Here is a 20,031-nt window from a genome sequence, read left to right on the forward strand (position 1 = left end):
AAATATATTGCAGGATTGAAAAAAAAATGCAGCAGGGATAAATACAAAATAATCGAGAGATGACAATACTTTCCCTTTCTGGAAAGCCTTAAAGGAGCTTTTCAGTCTGCTTGTTTGTTTTTTAAAGATTAATTGGGAGGGCGTGATAAAGGCTTGTATAGTTAGTAATGGAATGAAGAAAGCGGATAAGGAGAACTTTCTTGAGCTTCCATTATATGAGAACTTGGGCTGATTCAGTGCCATAGATGGCCAGTCAAGGCAGTCAAAAAAGAGGACTTCTTCACACAGTGCACAATAAATTTAAGGAATTTGCTGCCACCACTTGTGGGACTTATCGCTAACATAGGATGCTTTAAAGGAGAATTAGACACATTCATGGAGGCTTGATTCATTGAGAGCTACTAAATGAAACTTTTGTCAAGTGGAACTTCTATGTTCAGAGGCTGTCTCTCTTTGAGTACCAGATTCTGGAGTACAACAGCAGGGATGGGTTATTTCCTTCTCAAGCTGTTAACAGGGTTTCCTGAGATCATCTGGTAAGCCACTGTAGGAAAGAGGATGCTGGACTAGTGGACCATTGGCTTGATTTAGCAGGCTCCTATTTATGTTCTTATGTGTTCTTCTGACTTCATTGTTTTCAGAAGGTTAGAAACATGGCGGTAGAAGATGTCGTCATTCTTAATGTTGACACAAACACACTGGAAACCCCTTTTGATGATCTTCAGAGCCTTCCGAATGACGTGGTAAGTATAACTAGCTTGGATCTTGTGCTGATGGCCTAAATGTTTATTGAAATACCCATCCCTACCCTGCCTTGGGGTCAAGGACATGAAGAAGATTCAAAGATTAACAGTCACCTGGGTCCTCCTTTTCTGATTCTTCTCATTCTCATTTCTCATAACTAGGCACTACGCAGTGATGGGATATATCCTCCCTTATTTGTGTTTTTTCTCGTCTCCCTTTATGTTGAGGTTAGGCCACTAGTGTTTCCAATGGGAAGCATTGTTGCCGTTGCTCCTCCTTCATTCTGTGTGAAAGGAAGTGACACATCCTGAAAAAATTTAAAGGGCAACACAAGAAGAACTTGCCATTTGATTCCATAACAGATGGTTTTCTGTAGAGAAGTAAACCAGCCCTTAGCGGACTGCTGCAGTGAATATTCATCTATAAGTTGTAGTGTAGTCGATGACTGGCACAGCTCAAAGCCTTTGTGTGCCTCTTTTGGCACTCCTCATGTGTCAGATTATTATTAGTGATTCTCATGTGAAAAACCAAGGCAGAAGGAGTGCAGTTTCCTGAAGACTGCAAGTTTGGGCCTGAGCTTTGAAACTGGGAAATTTCGATCCGTGTCATTAAAATACTTGGCCATTCTGATCCTTTTATTCCTGGAGAATTCCATTCTATGGAATGATGTGACTTGCCTAAAGGTCCAGCTGTTGAATTTCAGTGGCTGAGTGGGGATTTGTATCTGGATTTCCTGTATCCAAGTCCAGTTCTGATGCTGTGCTTGGGGATACTGTCAGTGGGCTGTAGGAGTGATAGGTCTCTGACTCACTACCTTCTTGTTATCTTTTGGATTGTTCAGCTCTTCAGCACAACAAAGTTAATTTTCATTTTCGCAGCCTTTTTGTGTGTAGTGAAGGGCCCGCTAATCTGTGTCTCTTTCATTCTGTGTAGAACATACTTGTAAAGTGAATAGAATTATGTGTGGAAGGATTGGATTCAGGGAGTCCCAGGCCTCACGCATGGGATATGATTTGTCAACAATCAAGTATAATATTTGATTTTATAGGCTTTCATGAAAGGAGCCATTGTGAGCAGGCAGTGGAACATCAGAAGAGACCTCACCAAATAAAGCCAAAACTGAAAGCCTTGGAATGTCATAAATTTTAAGAGACTTCCTTCCGTTTGTTATTTCCTTTTATAACAAAAAAGAGCTGCATTTTGCTAGTTAAAGCTTCTTGATTCAGTTTTCTGCTGTTCTGCTTAAAGGCTACATTTTTATTTTGAAGGATGTTTTGTAGCGTCACAGAGGAAGTGCTGCCAGCAAATTCAATTAACCAGCCTGGCTCACAACAAAAATGTGCATGGTTTAGCCCCCACCCCCAAGCTGTTTCGTAAACACAGCTGGGTTTAATATTGTCTGTAACAAAGCTGTAACTAGCATCCTCTGGCTTTTAGCAATTAATGTTTCCTGATATATCCTTTCCCCCATTTATATTACTTTGTTACCTGAATAACAAAGCTTTCTCTTCTGCTTAAGATGGTTGCCCATTATGAGTCTGACCATTACAGAGCAGTTGCTCTGCTTGTTGTGTTCATATGTAGTTTGTCCGTTTTGCGTGTTCTATGTGTTTGGAACCCAGTGTGGGTCATATGCAGATACTCCTCACTGGAAAATCTGCATCACCCAGAATGGATCCTTGGAAATCAAAGTGCAGTAAGCTGTATCAGACAGGAGAGGTGTGATGACTGGAGTTTGTCCTTCAGCCTAGTTGGGTTCCTTATGTTCTTCCCAAGAGAAGGTGAGTATCAATGCTTATCAAGTCACCATCATGAAACAAGACCACCTAGAAAGTTTTCTCTGTGCATTTATAACAGTTGAACTCATGCCTTGTGCTTTGACACTTCTCAGGCTACAGGTGTGTCTCTTTGGAAACTGAACTTTAGAAAGAATTGTACGCTTCTTTCTACACATAATTGTGTACTTTTTGTGGAAGCAAACTGCCACAAATCAAGAGCCCCTTAGTTCGGCATTATTTTAACAATATCAAAACGTTGGTGAATAATAACTTGTGCATAAGCAAATGGGTGTGGGATTATTTTATTATTTGTAAGGCATCTTATTTTCTAGTTAGCATGTTCTTACGATGAAGTTCATGTGCACCCATGGATATTTAGTCTTCTAAAAAACATTGTGTCGATTTAAACTTGCCAAATTGATCATATGAATGCAAAGTATGTTTTTTCCCTTAATTCCCTACCGTTTTAAAAGCTAACTTGCATGAGTTAGGATTTTTTTTCCTGATATTGTGGTTTCAAGACACCGTGTTTTTCTTGCTTTATTCATGTTGACAACTAGAAAGCCTTGGACCTAATTAAAAGAATTTCCACAAGCACCTCTACTGAACCATTTCATTATGCTGCACTGCACAGATTGCATTTCGAAACCTGGTGATAGCTTAAATCTGACCTTTAATCCTGAGCTGCCAAGAGTATAAAAATCTTCTTTAAAAACACTTCTAAAGATTGGCTGTGTGCTTCTGTGCCTGCTTTGGAGAGATGCAGCTTCCATCCAAGTTGGGAAAATGCACTGCTGTCCATGAAGCAAAACAGCTTGGTGTTGCATGCCTATCTTTAGCTCCTTGTATGTGGCTTTTCTCTGAAACATAGATAATTCTTTCAGCAGTTCTGCCAGAGGCTTCTGAAACAAGAGCATGACTCACCAGATCCTACATATTTATAGTCCGCCTTTCCTACAGGGACACCAGGCGGATTACATACAGCGAATCAGTACAAGCAACAAAGTCTGATTTGGAAGCCCAGTTCTGTACCACAGAAATGAAGAGTGTCTCTGAGCATTAGTATACTGTGGTCACTATAGATCCTACCAGCCAGTTTCTGCACATCTGAGAACCATGGGTTTCAGTCCCTCAACCTCTTTCTCTGTATTAACAACTACCAAGGTCAATACCTTGGTAAGCCTTAAGGTGATCCCCAAACCTTGAGCAGGTATAGCTGATTAGGACAGGTTTTGCTTGCAGGAGCTGGAAGTGGCTTTTACCTGGGTTTTTTTTTTAGCTACCTCCCAGACTTGCTTCTTGCTGTGGTAGACCAGGACCAGAAAATAAATTCTGATACTCCAGGTATCTGACAAGGGGAGCATTGACTCTTGAAGGCTTATACCTCAAAAGCCTCGTAGGTCTCTAAGGTGCTGCTGGACTTGAATCTAGCTGCTCTACTCCAGACCAATATGTCTGCCCCCTGAAAATATATTCCCGGTTTCTAAAGGCAAGGATCAGCTTTTGTGAAACGTTGGCTTTCTTCAGTCTTGGACGATAGTGCTTAGCTTATATCCATAAGAGCAGTCATGCTGATTTCAGACCAGCGATTCTGGTTTGATGTAACATCTGGCATCTCCTCCTCAGTGCCTCCCACAATTGTCTTCGTACAGGCAAAGGCTTGACTGTAACACGATCTTCTCCTTCCAGTGGAAATTCTGAGGGTGTTTTCCATTCAAATGGCAATCCCTGGTTTAGATTAGAAGAAGACTGGTGTATGAAAGCTGTCTCTGTCTACTGTATAAATTAAAAAGCTGTGGAGGGAAGGAGCAGGTTTGGCAATAAAGATGGCATCACAAATTTAAAATGGTGGTGGTGGCCCTTGAAGCACTAGAGGGATGGACACACCCCCTGACCTGCCACCTCTTGGAAAACAGCGATCTCTTTAAGTCCTAGGGTTGGAAAAGGCCTTGTAGGTCATTTAGTCCAACCCGTTTTCAGTGCAGGAAATCCAAATCTCTTGACAACATTCTTGACAGATGAATGATTGAGCCTCTTCTTGAATGTCTTACTGGAGTCCAATGATCCTATAGCAAATTGGTTCCATTGATTCACTTGGTCAGCCCTACTGCCCTTTGTGTGTATGTGTGTGTGGGGGGGCTAGCAGTACCAGCCACTGATATAAACCATTATAAAGCAGTTTATAATCCTAAATTGCAATGTCAAAGTATGTATTTTATAGGAATGTTCGTTCATTCTTCTGCTGCTCCCCCCTTTGCCATCAGCCACCCGTCCGCCCTCTTTGTTCTGTGTATTTTTAACTAAAATGAATTGCTGAGATGTGCATTTTTGATCCCCCGCCATACAAAGAAAAATCTTTCTCCCAAATACTGTAGCATATGCACAGATTTTGGGAGTTGTTTTTTTTTTAAGCCCCTGCATGTAAATAAACATGGTTGTAATAATACTGAATAGTGGGAATGTAGTGATGGCAGAGGGGAGTGATGTGATGAGGGGATGCCAAAAAACACTTGAGGTCTGATGAGGCCATTGCAAGTTGCAAATGAATGTGCAAAAGGTGACTTACTGCCTGATGATACTGGGAAGAAGAAACGCAGTCGCTTATCAGTCCATGGCAGGAGTCTAAAAAAAGATACTGGATTCAGCCAACAGGCTTATTTTACCCGGAGCTCGGAACATGGAAATAAGTGATCATTTGGTTGGAGTGTGTGCCCAGAGGATTAAAGGTACGCCACCATTGAGGTGAAGGTGGACGTTTTTGGTTGCGGCGAGACTTGGTCAAGGAAAGAAGGTTTGTGAGTTGGTGCTTGTTCTGTTACGATTGTGGAGTACTTCTTTGTGTAAATGGTAATGAGACCATTCGGTCTGTGTTCACCTGAAGTGCAGCTCTGTGAATCGGAGGCAATTAAACACCTCCAGGATGAAAGGGAAAGGGCAGTGAAGGTTAAGTGAGGAATAATCTGATGCACAGGTGGTGAGAGCGTTTGAGAAGCAAGGAAGGGAAAAGCCGATGTTTGAATCAGCTGTTTCAAGGATGGAGGTTGTCGCCATTGCCAGAAGGTGTGAGGCTTTTTGGAGGGCTTCCTCCTCTTTCAGTAAAATGCGTCCATTTTGAATTCAGTAGAAATGCCCAAAAGGGACGCAAGTGGAGTCGGTGCACCAGAAGTCTCCATTATATTCTACTTGTGGCTTTATCATAGACACAGAGTATGATCTTGAACACAGTTGCATTTTTCTTAATGCAGACATATGAAGCCTGTGCTCCTGATGGCTTTCCCAGTCTCCTAAATTCCAGTGGGTGGGTGTGGCAAGAATGTTGTGAGGATCGGCAACTTAAGAATCATAAAACGCTTCTGATACTGAAATGAACTTCTTTATTTCCGACATGGATTCATTTAGTCTTATGATGCTTTTTTCTTTCCTCTCTTGGTGGCTTCCAGCTATTTGGAATCCTGAAACAAAACACTGGACAAAGTATAAAGAAAGCAGTGAAGGGTTAAAGAAACTTGGAATCTGTATTCCCAGCAGATCAAACCAGAAAAGGAACAGCCTTTCTTTGCTGGCTAAATGGTTTCTTAAATATATAGCGTCTACTGCCATTCCTTCTGAAAGACAAAGAGGTATACTCTGAAGCGGTTCTCTCCTTGAGAGGTCATTCCAGACCCGAGATATCTTCACTTCAGATAGTAAAGGGATGTGGAATGGGGTCTTCAATGAGGACCTTTGTAGGTTAGACAACCTATGCAGATAGGCGTGGTCTCCTGATTTGTGTTCGTTACTTACCTCTGAGGAGTTCCAAGCCATGAGATTCCTAGCCTAGACTCCTTTCTGGCTGATAGTTTCCTTATGAACCCATCAAACCATTCTCTGTGGTTATGATACTATATCTGATGCATGCACTGTAATTTGTTCTTGAAGATTCATAGCAAAACCAAGTGCTTTTAAGAATGTGGCTGGGGCTACAATTGTCATGGATTAGAGTGCTTCTTCCCTCTCTCGCTTCCAGAGTTCTTTTGGACATCACTACAGCTGTAGCAAAAGTCCTCTGTTATCCTGGTTCATGGAATCTCCTGACTGCATTCCTTGAAGATAAACTCAGTTATTTCTTGTTGCACATTCCCAGGTCTCTGCGCTGAAGAGCAGGTTGAAGAAAGTCTCTATGACCACAGGTGATGGTGTGGCGAGAGCATTCCTGAAGGCTCAAGCGGCTTTCTTTGGAAGTTACAGAAGCGCATTGAAGATTATTCCTGTAAGTAGCCGGCTGCTGTACTAGTGACTGGTTTCAGTTCTCTATTATGTGCCTCTGTTTTTGTTAATGTTGTAGTGCTTGCATTCTGTCACTAGGTGCTGCTGTAGTGCTGTTCTTATATCTTATTCTGTATATATGTATGGTGTATTTACAGCAGCCCCTAATGACAGTAATAGAAGTAGTAGAAAAAGAGTCATAGAAAAAGAGAGAAAATCCAAGAAGCAAACAAGTCTTCCAAATAGCTGCTAGGGGAGGGAAGAACATACGTCTCCTGACTGTCTAGTGCACACAAACAAGCAACCACATGGGGACTCTGGAACAGATGAACTGCATGAGAGAATCTTCTTCAGTGAGAAAGCATCACTCCATAGTGTGATAGGAACAGCATCAACCACATGGGCTTCAGTGCAATCTCTCATAGACCCCGGGGAGTACACATAAGAAGTAAACAAATCCCCGTGGATCTCTAGGTGCAAACTTTCTCTGTATCTGCATTTGACAACAAAAGGAAGAACCCTGATATTCACCTGTAATTTTCGGCCACAACAGATTATTTGTGGTTCTGAACCTGGAAAGGAGGAAATGCTTTGTCCAAATCTTCTTCCCAGGGGCATGCATTGCTCTCAGCATCCTTTTTGATTGCTTGCATAAAATGCTGATGAATTAGCAGGTCTTTGTAGTTTGCTTTCTTCCAGTATGGCGTGGTTTATACCTAGTACTCTAAATATAACAGCAGATGTATTTACGTGGTTGCGTATTTCTGTACGTCTCATTAAAATGTCAGGGGTGAGCATCAGGCTTTTCAGGTCCCAGTTGCAGCTTTAATTCCCAACTGTATAAACAAGAAATGTTAGATGCTGTGTGGCTTCCCAACTCTTAAGCCTCTCAGATCTGCAGCGGGCAGCAATGAACCGCTTTCCATTCTGCAGACCCTTCTAGTGCCCTGAGGCTCCTCCTACTAGTTGCCTAGCAACTTGGAGAGCATGGGTGCCTGTCCTGCTTGGGGGCTGCAGGGATTAGCTAGTGCAGTTGGTATTAAAGCTGCAAGACTTGTGTTTGGGCAGTATGTGGAAGAGAGTGATAGTCAGGATGCACCAGAATTGGCTACTCATGATGATTAGCACTTCTGTAATTACTGATGGCTGGTATCTAGCTTATAACAAGAGCAATGATCATCTTGCAGTCCAGAGACCCGTTAAAAACCCACATCCGTTAATCCGAAATTCGGATGCAGGAAAACTGCATATGCTCAGAAGCAGTCTTATTTGGCTTGTTTTGGTGGCTGTGACCTATAGGAAGTGGTTCCCTCTCAACAGGGCTTATGCGTGAGCCATCCCTGGTAGAGAATGCCCTTAATTGACATGGTTTTGGTGGTGCTTTGAGGAATTGGCATATTTGGTCTTCTCTCAGTCAGTAGATCTAGAAATCTGGGTCAGACCTGGCTAAAATAAAAACACGTCTGGATTTTCTGCGCCTGTCTTTTCCAGCTGAGCTAAAGGAACGCTGCTCTGTAAACACAACTCTGCATATTTTGCTTTTTAAACTGAAATGCTAAAGGTTAAAAAGTTCTCTCAACCGTTCCTCCTCATAAATAGTCACTTTAATTGCTTAATATTGTGGCGTTTTAAATATTTATTAGCCATATTGCATGCTGGTGGTAATGGAAGAAGACTGTGGGCATTCTTAACTGTACCTTGTTTAAAAAAAAAAATCTTACAATGTTCTTTCCTAGAGTGACACCTAGTGGCCAGACAGCACGGGCTCTGGTTCTTTCTCTGGTAGAGGCAGGTGCTTGTTTGTGGTTAGAGCCAAACCTGGTGGTGGTAGTGCAAAGAGCTACTTTGTCTGATTGGAATAAGCTAGCTAGTAGGTTCAAAATGCATTATTCAACCCAACGCAAGCAACTGGTTTGGTTCCTACCTGTACAGTTTCCCCCCTGGCTCTAGTCTCCAATGCTTGCCTGTCCACTCTGGTGGGCCCTGTGAGAAGAGGCTTCCTAGCCTCTCTTTCTCCTTCACTCTCAGAATCCTACTTCCCATCCTTCCCTTTCCTTATTGTTCCATTAATTTCCCATCATCCCCAATTACTTTTTCTGCCTTTCCTCCCCCAGCTTGCCTGCCATATTGCTCTCAAGTGTCCCTAGACCACATATGAGTTTTCTTTTCCATGCCAAACTAACCTTTTTGCTTCCCTCACTTCTCTCTATCAGTCTTTATGTACTGTTTACATCAGGGGTAGTCAAACTGTGGCCCACCAGATGTCCATGGACTACAATTCTCAGGAGCCCCTGCCAGCATTCGCTGGCAGGGGCTCATGGGAATTGTGGTCCATGGACATCTGGAGGGCCGCAGTTTGACTACCCCTGGTTTACATCTTGCTTCTGAGAACAGAGAATCTGTGCAGAATGTTCTGTGACTTCTCAGCATCTCAGACAGTGTGTGGCTCCATGGGCAGGTAATAGCTAATCTTTGTGCTATCCTAGCTAGTTAGCGAGCTTTAATAAAGGCCACTGAGTATAGCACTTAAGACATTGTCCTTTTAGTGATGCTTCCTTCAGAGAAGAGCAAAGTGAAAGCCTTCACTGTCTCCTCTTCTTTAAATGCTCATCCTTGGTCACTTTAGAACTAACAGTCCTAGGTGTCAAGGTAACAAACCCTTTCTTCACCCAGTATTTTGAGGAAGGGAAGTGTGTGAAGAGCTGTACAAGTCGCCTGTTTTAGCACTGGGAAGCACTACTGGGAAAGTGCTTGTGGAACAACGTGAGTTGCTTTTTCTGTTTCTCTCGTGGTTTTCTGTTTCCAGCCTCCAGTTCTCAATCATGCTGTGCTGGCCATTATTCAATTCTTCCCTCTGTTCCATTGAGGACTTGGCTGGTTGCTGGAGTGCATGTCCTTGTATTTAAAATCACAATTGCTGCATTGGGTTTCTAGGAGGAGAAAAGGGAAAGGAAATGTACATCATACAAACTTTTGCTTTGCATTTTTTTAACACCCGCCTTTAATGAAGTCTCTGCTGTTGAGTTTATTCCCTGTTGATTTCATCTTATGTTGACGAGAGAGAGAGTGAGCAGTATGGTGTTTAAATGTATGTTTTTAATGGCTTACTCTGTACAATTTTGAGTCTTACTTCGTTTGAATTCAGCTGAAAACTCCTCTAGTTGTGAATGAAAGGCACAATCTCAGAGTATGGAAGTGGATGGCTCTTTCCACTTGTACACACAGCACGTTCTATCCTTGATTAATGTAATTGCTAATTTGCTTGCGCCTGATGGCAGGATTGAATGCTTATTTTTAGCTTACTTAGGAGCCAAGAAAGTGGGCAAATACTGCTCTCCAGGTGCAATGAAGACATCAACTGCTGTACTTGTAGCAGACCTCAAGTATTTTGAGATCTGCTCATCAAAAGCTGGCAGTATAGAAATAGACAAATAGATCAGTCATCCACCATGAGGTCATCCTTTGCAAACCCTCTCCACTTGGCTAAAGGTTTGGGATAAAAAAAAGTCTGGGGGAAACTACTCTGTGGACTAGAAAGGTCTATGAGGGTTACTGGGACTCCTCAGCAATAGTTTTTTCGGTTGTTGATCCAGACATTAAGCGGTTGATCACAACTCTGCATTAGCCTTGGTGATTAAGGCATCCTCAGATCCTCAACTTGATCGTAAGGTTTCTTGCCATTCTCCAGATGTCAGACTTCTACTGGCATGAATTCCACTTCTAAGATGGTAGAGGTGGTTCCTTTGTTTTGTTGCTAAAACCACAAGAAGTTGATGTTATTTGCAAAAATACAACTCCCTCGGGTTTCTTTTCGTTTCTGACCTTTAAGTGATGATGCAGTCAAGATTGCTTCCTCAAGAGGTTTGAAATTCCTACACTTGTGCTTCCTTGTTCCATATTCTGCCACCATTGCAAACTATCATGCATCAGCGTCTAACTTCTCTTAAGGGTGTGGCTACATCGCTCCATAAGGTAAAGCATGCAGCACCAGGGGCCGTAGTTAAGGACCCAGATTACTGCGGTGGAAGAAGCAAAGACTGGCGAGATGGCAACCAATACAGTGGTCATGTGCTTACTTTTTCTTTGCAAATGGTCTGTTCTGACAGCAATAAGCAAGCAAGCCAGTAGTTTGAAAAGGCTAAAAAAAAAACAATTTTTTTTTTAAAGGCCAGCTGGGCACACTGGTGGATGTTTGAGAGCAGTTGAATGTGCACATGTTATGACGTCGCCAAATTCTTCCCAAAGAGGTTTCTCATCTGCGTCTCTCTGTCTCTCTGCATCCTCTGTGTCCTGTTGTGGTTGCCGTGGTGAAATTTCTTGAAGCAGTTGAATAGATGAGCAAAGAGTTTTCTTCGGGCTCCTAATTGCTCCCTCGGCCAATGGCTACGTACTCAAAGGCATCCTATTGATGTTTTTGCTTCCCAAACATGCATCTGAACGTATGTTTCTCACACTGAATGCTCCTACTCTTGCCTGAGCTGGTGTTGGCTCGTTTTCTGTAAAAGAAAGGCAGGGAGGATTCACCCCCAGCCCTGTTAAGCTTGAGGAAACTTTAATAATACCCAGCAGTACTGACTGCACTGCTGGGTTGGAATATTTAGTGCCAGTACTGAGAGCGTTGATTGGGAACTTTGTGATCCGGCTGTGGTCCTTTATTTCCTTGTAAGCTGGTGTTTAAGATCCTTATCAGAAAACTCCCCGTCCCTCCAGGACCAGGTATTTTGGCAAGAAGTGATGATTGACTCGGCTAATGCCGGGGAATGTGGTGAGACAGACTTAGCCGTCCAAATTCACGTGCATTAACTGAGGTCAGTGAAAACTCGTCCTTAATAGACTGAATAAATTGTTCTCTAGAAAGCCGCCAGTAGCATTTCTTTATTTCTTTTTTTAACAATAGCTTTTTGCCTGAGCTTAATAAACATTTTATTTCCATCCACAGGTTAAGTGAAAGAGATTATTGGCCCAAAGTCACCCAGGAAGTGTGATAGAAGGTTAACAGAAAGCTAACGTATTTTGTTCTTATCGTAGCTGTATTACTATTATTATTTTTTAATTTAACAACTCCTTAATGTAAAAAGCTGTTGTTGGGTTTGTCTGGAGCTGAAGGCTCTGCTGTGTGAGGATGGCCTCCAATTAAACAATTAGTTATTTATTTAACATATATTTGTGCCTGGTATTCTCATGAAAACTGTTGTCTAGGCACATAGGGCATCCATTAAAACCAGTAGCTAAGAACAACTAGAAATAGAAAATGCACACAATCAGTAACAGAATAATAGGGTAAAAAAAGAGAGAAAACTAATATGAATACTACACAACAAAACCCTGAATATCAGAAAGTATGAGAAGAAATAAAGCTATATTATATTCTAGTTTTGAACCAGCAGTAAACAAAAAGGAAGGCACGAGATGAAATAGGGCAGGAGATATATAGAAGAAGAGTTGGTGCTTATATGCCACTTTTCTCTACTAGAAGGAGTCTCAAAGCGACTTACAATCATCTTCTCTTTCCTTTCCCTACAACAGACACCCTGTGAGTTAGGTGAGGCTTAGAGCATTGATATTACTGCTCGGTCAGAACAGCTTTCAGTGCTGTGGCAAGCCCAAGGTCACCCAGCTGGCTGCACGTGGGGGAGCGGGGAATCAAACCCAGCTAGCCAGATTAGAAGTCCACACTCCTAACCACTACACCAAGCTAGCTTAATGAAAGACCCAAAATGTCTTTGCCTGACACCAAAGAACTTGAGCAGCAGGCAGATCTCTATAAGGAGGACGGCCCACTGCATTGGTGGTACAATGGGAAGATTTGTTGCTGATGTTCACTCACCCTGCCTCTGAGAATGATGACAAGCAAGCCGTGTAATGGCATAAAAGGCGTGGAGCTTCAAACACTGATCAGGTGGCAGGGGCCCTAGCAGAGTTTTAGTGGTCAATCTTAATGCTTGCACAAAGTTCAGAACTGTGCTGCTTTTCTTTACCCAAAGGAGGCTCTAAATGGCTTACATTTGCCTTCCCTTCCCTTTCCCCACAACAGACACCCTGTGAGGCTGAGAGAGCCTTGATATTACTGCTCGGTCGGAACAGTTTTATCAGTGCTGTGGCAAGCCTAGGGTCACCCAGCTGGCTGCATGTGGGGGAGCGGGAAATCAAACTCAGCTCACCAGATTAAAACCACATAAAACCCCAATACATAAACCAATATTGGCGGTGAAAACAGTCTACCATAGCGTCCCCTGTGTCATCTCTTTAAGCCTGCCACTGCAGTCACCAGAGGATGTTCACTGGCAATATCTGGCCTAGGGGACTATAGAGGGAGGGGCCTGAACTTCCTGGCCCAGCCTCACCCAAATGCCTATTGGAAGATCTCCATCTTACAGGCCCTGTGGAACACTGATAGCTCCGTCAAGGCTCTCAGCTCTTCTGGGACCTCATTCTACCATGTCGGGGCCAGGACCGAAAAAGCTCTGGCCCTGGTTGAGGCCAAGCATGCCTCCCGAGGGCCAGGGACAACCAGCAGATTCATGCCTGCAGAGCGAAGAGCCCTCAAGTGGGCATAAGGAGATAAGTGGTATGGAGACAAAGCTTGCAAAATGATAAGAATGGTTAGCATTACATTTTGAAGCTAGTTGGTTAAACTGTCCGGGATTTTTCAACAACAGCATACTTATACAAAATTATTTTCACTTAGAGTCATCTAGAGAGACCTTGCTAAAAAGGATTAATTAATACTTATTGAAGTGCCAGCTTCTCTGGTCATAGTCGTCATCCAGCCAACCTTATTTCAACTAATGGTAAGGAACAATATTGGGAAACTCTTGTATTTCTCCCACCACCTGTAATTTCATGGCAGATACCCACAATCATTGGTGCATGGAGGAGTTTCAGCCCCCTTGAGATCTTCAGCATATCTTGAATTTTCTAGAGATATTGGTAGAATAAATACATATTCCTTTACCTCATGGCAGATTTGTCTGGGATTGTGTTGATTCGTGCAAAAAACATTTATATCTTTTTGCTAATTGTTGTTGTGTTGTGTATGGTAATCAGACTGAATGTGAAAGAAGGCTATGGAGGCGGCTCTGGATTAGGTTTGGGCGTTTTGGTGCCCGAAGCAGCCGGTCCCTCCCAATGCAGCCAGCGCCGCGCTGTGGGGAGGAGGGGAGGCGCAGGTGTCAGCACACCGGCGCTCCAACACCTGTGCTTCCCCCCCCTGCGGTGTGGCACTGGCTGCATCAGGAGCGACCAGCCGTTTCAGCCGCCGAAGCGCCCAACCCTACTCTGGATTAATCCCTGAAGAATTGAAACAGATTTTAATTTAGAATGACATGGAAAAATTTGGAGGTCCCTTTTCAATTTCGTAGGGTACCATTTGGAGATAGCATGTCCCTTTGCTTGTTGCTGTGCTTGCTGCCTGAGCAGGTGTTGAAGAAATAAAATCACTTTATTTGAAAGCCTCTTTAAACCTTACTGTTACTCTAGAAGTATTTGGATTGTGAGAAGCAGCAGTATAATATTTTAGCATCAGCAAAGGGGGAATTTGGGTGTTCACTCTACTAAATTATTCTGCTTGGACTCCCGTACCTGACTTCCTGTCTCTCCCTTTTATTTTACACTCAGTTTTTGTTGTTCTTCTGTCTCCTAAGCTTTTATTTTATTTCTGCATTTTGACACACTGCTCGCCTGCCCTCCCCCGTCCCCCCTCATATTTTGCTTGTAATTGAGACTGTGTAGCTTCAGCAGGCAACGGAGCACTTGGCAAACGGGGCTGTGCAGGAGAAGTTTGAGACGCTGGCTCAACTAATAGTGCACAGGGGACATGCAAAAGGATGCAACAAACATACCCCATGAAATAATGCAAGCGGCGGAATGGTTTTTCTGTGAAAGGCACAGGGGCGATTATGTGCTGTTTTACAAAAAATATATTACTTTTTAATTCGATGGATGCCTTAGAAAGTAGAGTTGTGATTTTTCTCTTGGGGCTACAATGTGTTAAAATGAGCAAATGTGCTATAGAATGGGCCAGGGGGAGATTATTTCGTTAGGTTTTGAAATAAAAGTACTGGGATTCACACAGGCATGATGCTCAGTTTTGCACAAGTAAGGTTTGCAATAATAATAATGATAATAATGATAATAATAATAATAATAATAGTTTCTGCATCTGTTAAAGCACTTCAAAATGTCTGTATGCAAGGTTGTCAGAAGGGCAGTATATAAATCAAATCAATCAATAAAAGTCATTATTATTATTCCCATGTTGCTGTAGGAGAAATGGAGGCTGAGAGAATTAGTGATAGGGGAACTGGAAGAGCTGATTGTTGAACTCACCTCTTCCCATGGTTGAAAGGATTCCTCTGGTTACAGGGCTCGTTTGAAAGATCTGGTATTTACGAGCAGTGCCCCAAATTATCTGAAAACCCAGGATAGCTAAAGAATAGCTAGCTCTCATATGAAATGATGCTTGTCTGGTGACTGCATCAGAGGCCTTAATCCCCAGCTCTTGGGGACAAGGTGGGTGGCTACTGAAGACAGGGCTCTCTTCTTCCTAACTTATGGCATTCCCTCTTTGTAGCAACTTGCATGGCACCGTGCACAAGGCGGTCTCAGCTCCAGGAGAAATCATTCCTTTCCGTTCAGCTTTCTGTTGATTTCTTTGTGTGTGTCTGAGTGTGCGTCTGTGTTGCTGGCTATTCCTTTACTGCTTACATTTCTCGAGGTAAGTTATATTTATTGAATTACCATGCAACCCATTCTTTCTTCCTGCCCAGTGCAGTTCTAAGTGAGTCTGGTTTCATTGTATTGTACTGGTGGTTTATAGGAGCTTTTCTATAAACAAATTAAAACTGCCACGTTAAAAAGATGCTGAGGAAACTTGTGACTGAGTCAGGATTTGAACCCGGGGCTTTCCCAGTCATGCTTCACCGGCTTGGGAATTACTTTGCAGAATTGAGGCAGAGACTTGCAGCTGATTGTGCTTGGCAGCAATGAATATGTGAGATTCTGCATCAGCTGAAACTCAGTCTGCATTTACTACTACTACTACTACTACTACTACTACTACTACTACTACTACTACTACTACTACTACTACATTTCTATACTGCCCCTTCAGATATGGGCTCAGGGCGGTTCACAACAATAAAGACCACATACACAGTAAAATATAATACAATAAAATACAGTACTAAAATACAGTTTAAACCCCCATTAGTTAAATCACTTACAGTTGGTATAGTTACTAAAAATGAGGTCAAGGCAGTGTTCTCGGAAGTCAGGCTGAGTAAATACCATCAGTAAAAACAGATACTGATCCTTGACGCTTGAATCATGCATAAGTGGAATGTGGCAGATGAAGCCACGAGAAAACTGCGACGAATGTATCAGAGAAGGGCCTCCCCCACTGGAAGGAAGTTGGGCCTTCCTGGCTGCTTAATGATGAAGTCTTCAAGACCTACAGTGTCCCTGGCTTTAGCGAAGGGCTGGCTGTGTGAATTCTGCTGCAGATGGATAGGCTGAATCGTGCTCCTCGAAGGAGCTGCATTAATCTAGCAGAATGGCTAGAAAAAGTTTTCTTACCTGCTAATTTGAGTGCCTTGCTTTCTCTTCCCCTCATTCTGTGACGAGCTGCTTTTGACAAAGACATATTTCTGCTGTGACTGAAATATGCATTTTGTACATCGTCACTTTCCTTGCTATTTAAATAAGCCACGTATGTATAGCGTGAGAGATTTATGCATATAACAACTGGAGAGCTGCCACACTAAAAAATCCCAATGAGTGGGGAAATGTCTTTTGCAAGTCACTGAAGGTGCATTATGAACTAGACACCTTTATGGTAATTGGGAGCTCTGTTTCTGTCTTGCCTCCATTATTATTATTTTTTAGAATACAATTAACGCATCATGTGCGCTTCACCTGGTCTCTCCTCGTTTACCTCTGACACCTTCTTGATGTTTAGACGCTTGTTTGTTTCTCTGCTTTGAACTCCATTGCTAGTAATAAAGATGAGGGGCTTTTCTAATAGCATGTTTCCTGTTAAAAAGATACAATTAGTGTGCATTGTTAGGATAACAATATACATATTGAAGTGCATTTAAGCCTTTTACTGATCTGTTCTGAAGATCATGCTATGTCTTGCGTGAAGATTTTGGAATCGACAAATAGCCAATGAAAAAAACAGTTCTTGGGAATTAATTGTTCAGAGAAGATACAGGGAAAATAATATACATAAAAGAAAGGTGACAACTCTAAAAATGCATAAATAATGCATATAATTTGTAGTGATTTCATTTTTATACAGCTGTTGAAATATGAGATGCAAAATTGGGGGTGTGCTGCAGATTCCTAGTTGACTGCAGCCATTTTGTGGCGTGCTTTGTGGCGATTACCTTTGCAGTAGTTATAGGAAAGGCTTTAACATTATCCTTGCAAAAGTGTGGTGTGTGTATATGTCTTAATTCCTTTCTTTATAATTCGGGAACTGAGTTTACAGACTGAGTGTGAGAGCATAAGACCCCCGAAAGTGCTTTATACTGAATCATTGGACTATTGCGGTTCTTATTGTCTACTCTCACCGTGTCTCCCCAAGGTCTCAGGTAGAGGCCCTTCATATAATCTTCTTGCTGCCTGATCTTAATAACTGCTGATGCTGGGACCTTCTCCATGCTAAACAGATGCTCTACCACTGAGCCGTGCGCCCCCTCCAAAAGATCTGGTTGCAAATCCAAAACTCCAAAGTCTATCTTTCTACTTACTGGACTACACATGACTATGGATTCTGTTGTTGGCAGAACCTCTTGGTCTTGCAGGCTACTTGGTCTGAGTCAAGAAATCAGAATACCTATTTGGCTTGTTTTTAGTATTTCTGATTCAAAAAAATCTACCTTTCCAAGAGCTTCAAATACCACAGGCAAACCAGGTATTTAAATGGAATGATTGTGCGCTACAATGTTTCAGGCATAGGTTCAACTGTACACAGTTTAGGACTAATAAACAAAAGACGGTAAGCCCTGTAGGTCCCCAAGCTAACCCCAATTAAAACACTCCCCCCTCTCTTTCTGTCCTAATGGATGGGGAGCATATTGCTGCCTTCAGTTTTGTTAATGGGCGTACCTTATTTCATTATCTTCTGCCATCTTCTTCATGTTAACTACACCTAATAAAATAAGAGCTAGTGTCCTATAGCTTGCAGTGGCAGATGTGCAGCAGGCTGTGTCAGATCTTGTTCTTGATGTCATTACATCAGGGCATTTTTTTTGTCACATTATTCTTGCGTTCCTCAATAAACGGCCTACGGGCCATGTTGGATCCACCAAGCTTGTGTAATTGGCCTGCCAAAAGACTTTGTTTCTCCCCTTCCTTTCCATTGACTTCTTGTTCCATACACCCCACAAGGTCCCCTCTCCTGAGTGTGAGAAGATATAACACATGAAAAGGGGGGAGGGGGTTAAGGATTGTTCTTTCTTTAGCTGTGGTTGTATGCATCTGCCCTAAGGTGTCCTGTTCACTCTCCAGATTTTTCCTGCTATAAAGGTGCTCCCTGAAATAAGAGAGTGTTTCTTACCTTGAAATATGACTATTTTGATATCAAGATATGTCTACTTGATGGAGGACTGTGACAGTCACTGTACATAGGTCTGAAGATTGCATGCAGTTGAAACACCTTTAGCCTCCTCATTCATAGTCTGTTGCCTTAGCACTGCTTCATATATTCATTTGCATTGTCACATCTCTTAAGAATCCCTGCAAAGCATATGCAGTAGCAAAAGTTGTGGCTAACCATACATAGGTGAAAACACAGTCCTTCCCTTCAGGCTGAGCAGCCTGTCAAAGTATTGTCAGAAAGCTGAAAATTACCTTGAAGAACTGTGAATGACGACAGTCAGAAAATGACCTCAGACTGGGACGATTCCTTCAAAGTATAGATCTTACTAAAGTAAAAGATGGACATGGCAGCTTGTTGGTCCTTGCTTTTTGATGGGGGCTCATCTTGCACATCTTGCTCCTGTACATTGGAGCAGCTGGTCACAGAGCAAACTATAGGTGAAGCAACTCTCCACTGAGAGAGTTCTGAGTGGGGGCTGAAGACCTAGTGTGTAAATATTGTTGCATCATTTGGAAACAGTAACTATAATGCTATTGAGTTCTGTATTCATGTCAATAGAAAGTTGCCCCCAGTGACGAACTGCACTTTTAAAAAGTTTAGGAGTGCTGTGTTATCAGATTAAGATCTAGTTAGTTAGCATTAGATGAGCAGAGAAAAAACCTCTGAACTAGATGCTGATGAGAATTCAACCTGATTTCAGCCCTGAGAAGAGTCAAGTAATGACAGTTTTGGAATTTAGTCCTAACTAAAAGCAGTTTAACTGGGGAAAGTTGGCAAGGATGAGTGGGTAGCTAGTGACTCCCATTCAGGCCAAGGAAAGGGGATAGATGCTTTCTCAACCTGGGGTTCATGAATCCCTGTGGTTTCTTGAAAGCCTTGGAAAGGTTTTCACAAATGGGTGGGAGTTAATTGTTTTTAATAGATTTTTTGAATGTTTTAAATATTTATTAGGTGATATATGATCATGTTGACTCGCCTTCCCCTCCCCAAATCGCCAATGATGGGCCTGGAGGGAAGGGGAGGGGTTTCCCAACTATACTCTGTATTCCCAACCTATTAGAATGTTGAATGTGTGCACATGTGAAGTTATCTTATGCTGCGTCTTAGTTCCTCTAGCTCAGAAATTTTTCCTTGGACTAGTAGTGGCTTTCCAAGTTCTCAGGCAGAGAAAAGACTTCCCTAGCACTTGCTACCAGAGATCCTTTAACTGAATAGACCAGAGATTTGTTCTGCGACCTTTTGCATTCAAAGCAGATGCTTAACCACTGAACCACCGCCCTTTCATATAAGAAGCTGCCTTATTGAGCCAAATGATTAGTTCACCTAGGTCAGTACAGTTGTTTTGGACAGCCCGGTGGGCTGTCCAGGGTCTCAGGTAAAGTCACTTTGCTCAACATTGCAGCTAGTTGATTTACATATTCGTCTTTAGTCCAGGGCCAGTATAGGAGTCATTTCTTGTATTCAAAAGTTGCTTTCAGGCAGCACTAAATGATCCAGAGATACAATCTAATTGTACTGAATTTAATGACTGTCGTCTGGCATATTTTTAATGTAAGGTAAAACTGTGACGCCAGAAGCATTAATTGACATGAACAATGTTACATGCAATCAGCATCAGAAACTTTTAAATAGTGCACAAAACTTCATATGGCTAAGAGC

The 20,031-nt window shown here is 42.4% G+C and overlaps 1 protein-coding gene across 12 annotated transcripts in view; it reads left to right on the top strand.

Moving 5' to 3' along the window:
• DENND1A (DENN domain containing 1A) overlaps positions 1-20,031 on the top strand; it is a 240,738-nt gene that overhangs the window by 165,212 nt on the left and 55,495 nt on the right. For 7 of the 12 annotated variants that reach the window (XM_077306053.1, XM_077306054.1, XM_077306055.1 and 4 more), the window contains exons 12-13: positions 642-743; positions 6,646-6,771. In XM_077306053.1, the coding sequence (XP_077162168.1) occupies positions 642-743; positions 6,646-6,771 (228 nt within the window). Of the gene's footprint in view, positions 1-641; positions 744-6,645; positions 6,772-15,339; positions 15,484-20,031 lie in introns of all 12 variants that reach the window. The other 5 variants (XM_077306060.1, XM_077306062.1, XM_077306051.1 and 2 more) reach the window with 1 other exon arrangement.

This window comes from Paroedura picta, chromosome 12 (assembly GCF_049243985.1).
Source record: "Paroedura picta isolate Pp20150507F chromosome 12, Ppicta_v3.0, whole genome shotgun sequence".
Lineage (NCBI taxonomy): Eukaryota > Metazoa > Chordata > Lepidosauria > Squamata > Gekkonidae > Paroedura > Paroedura picta.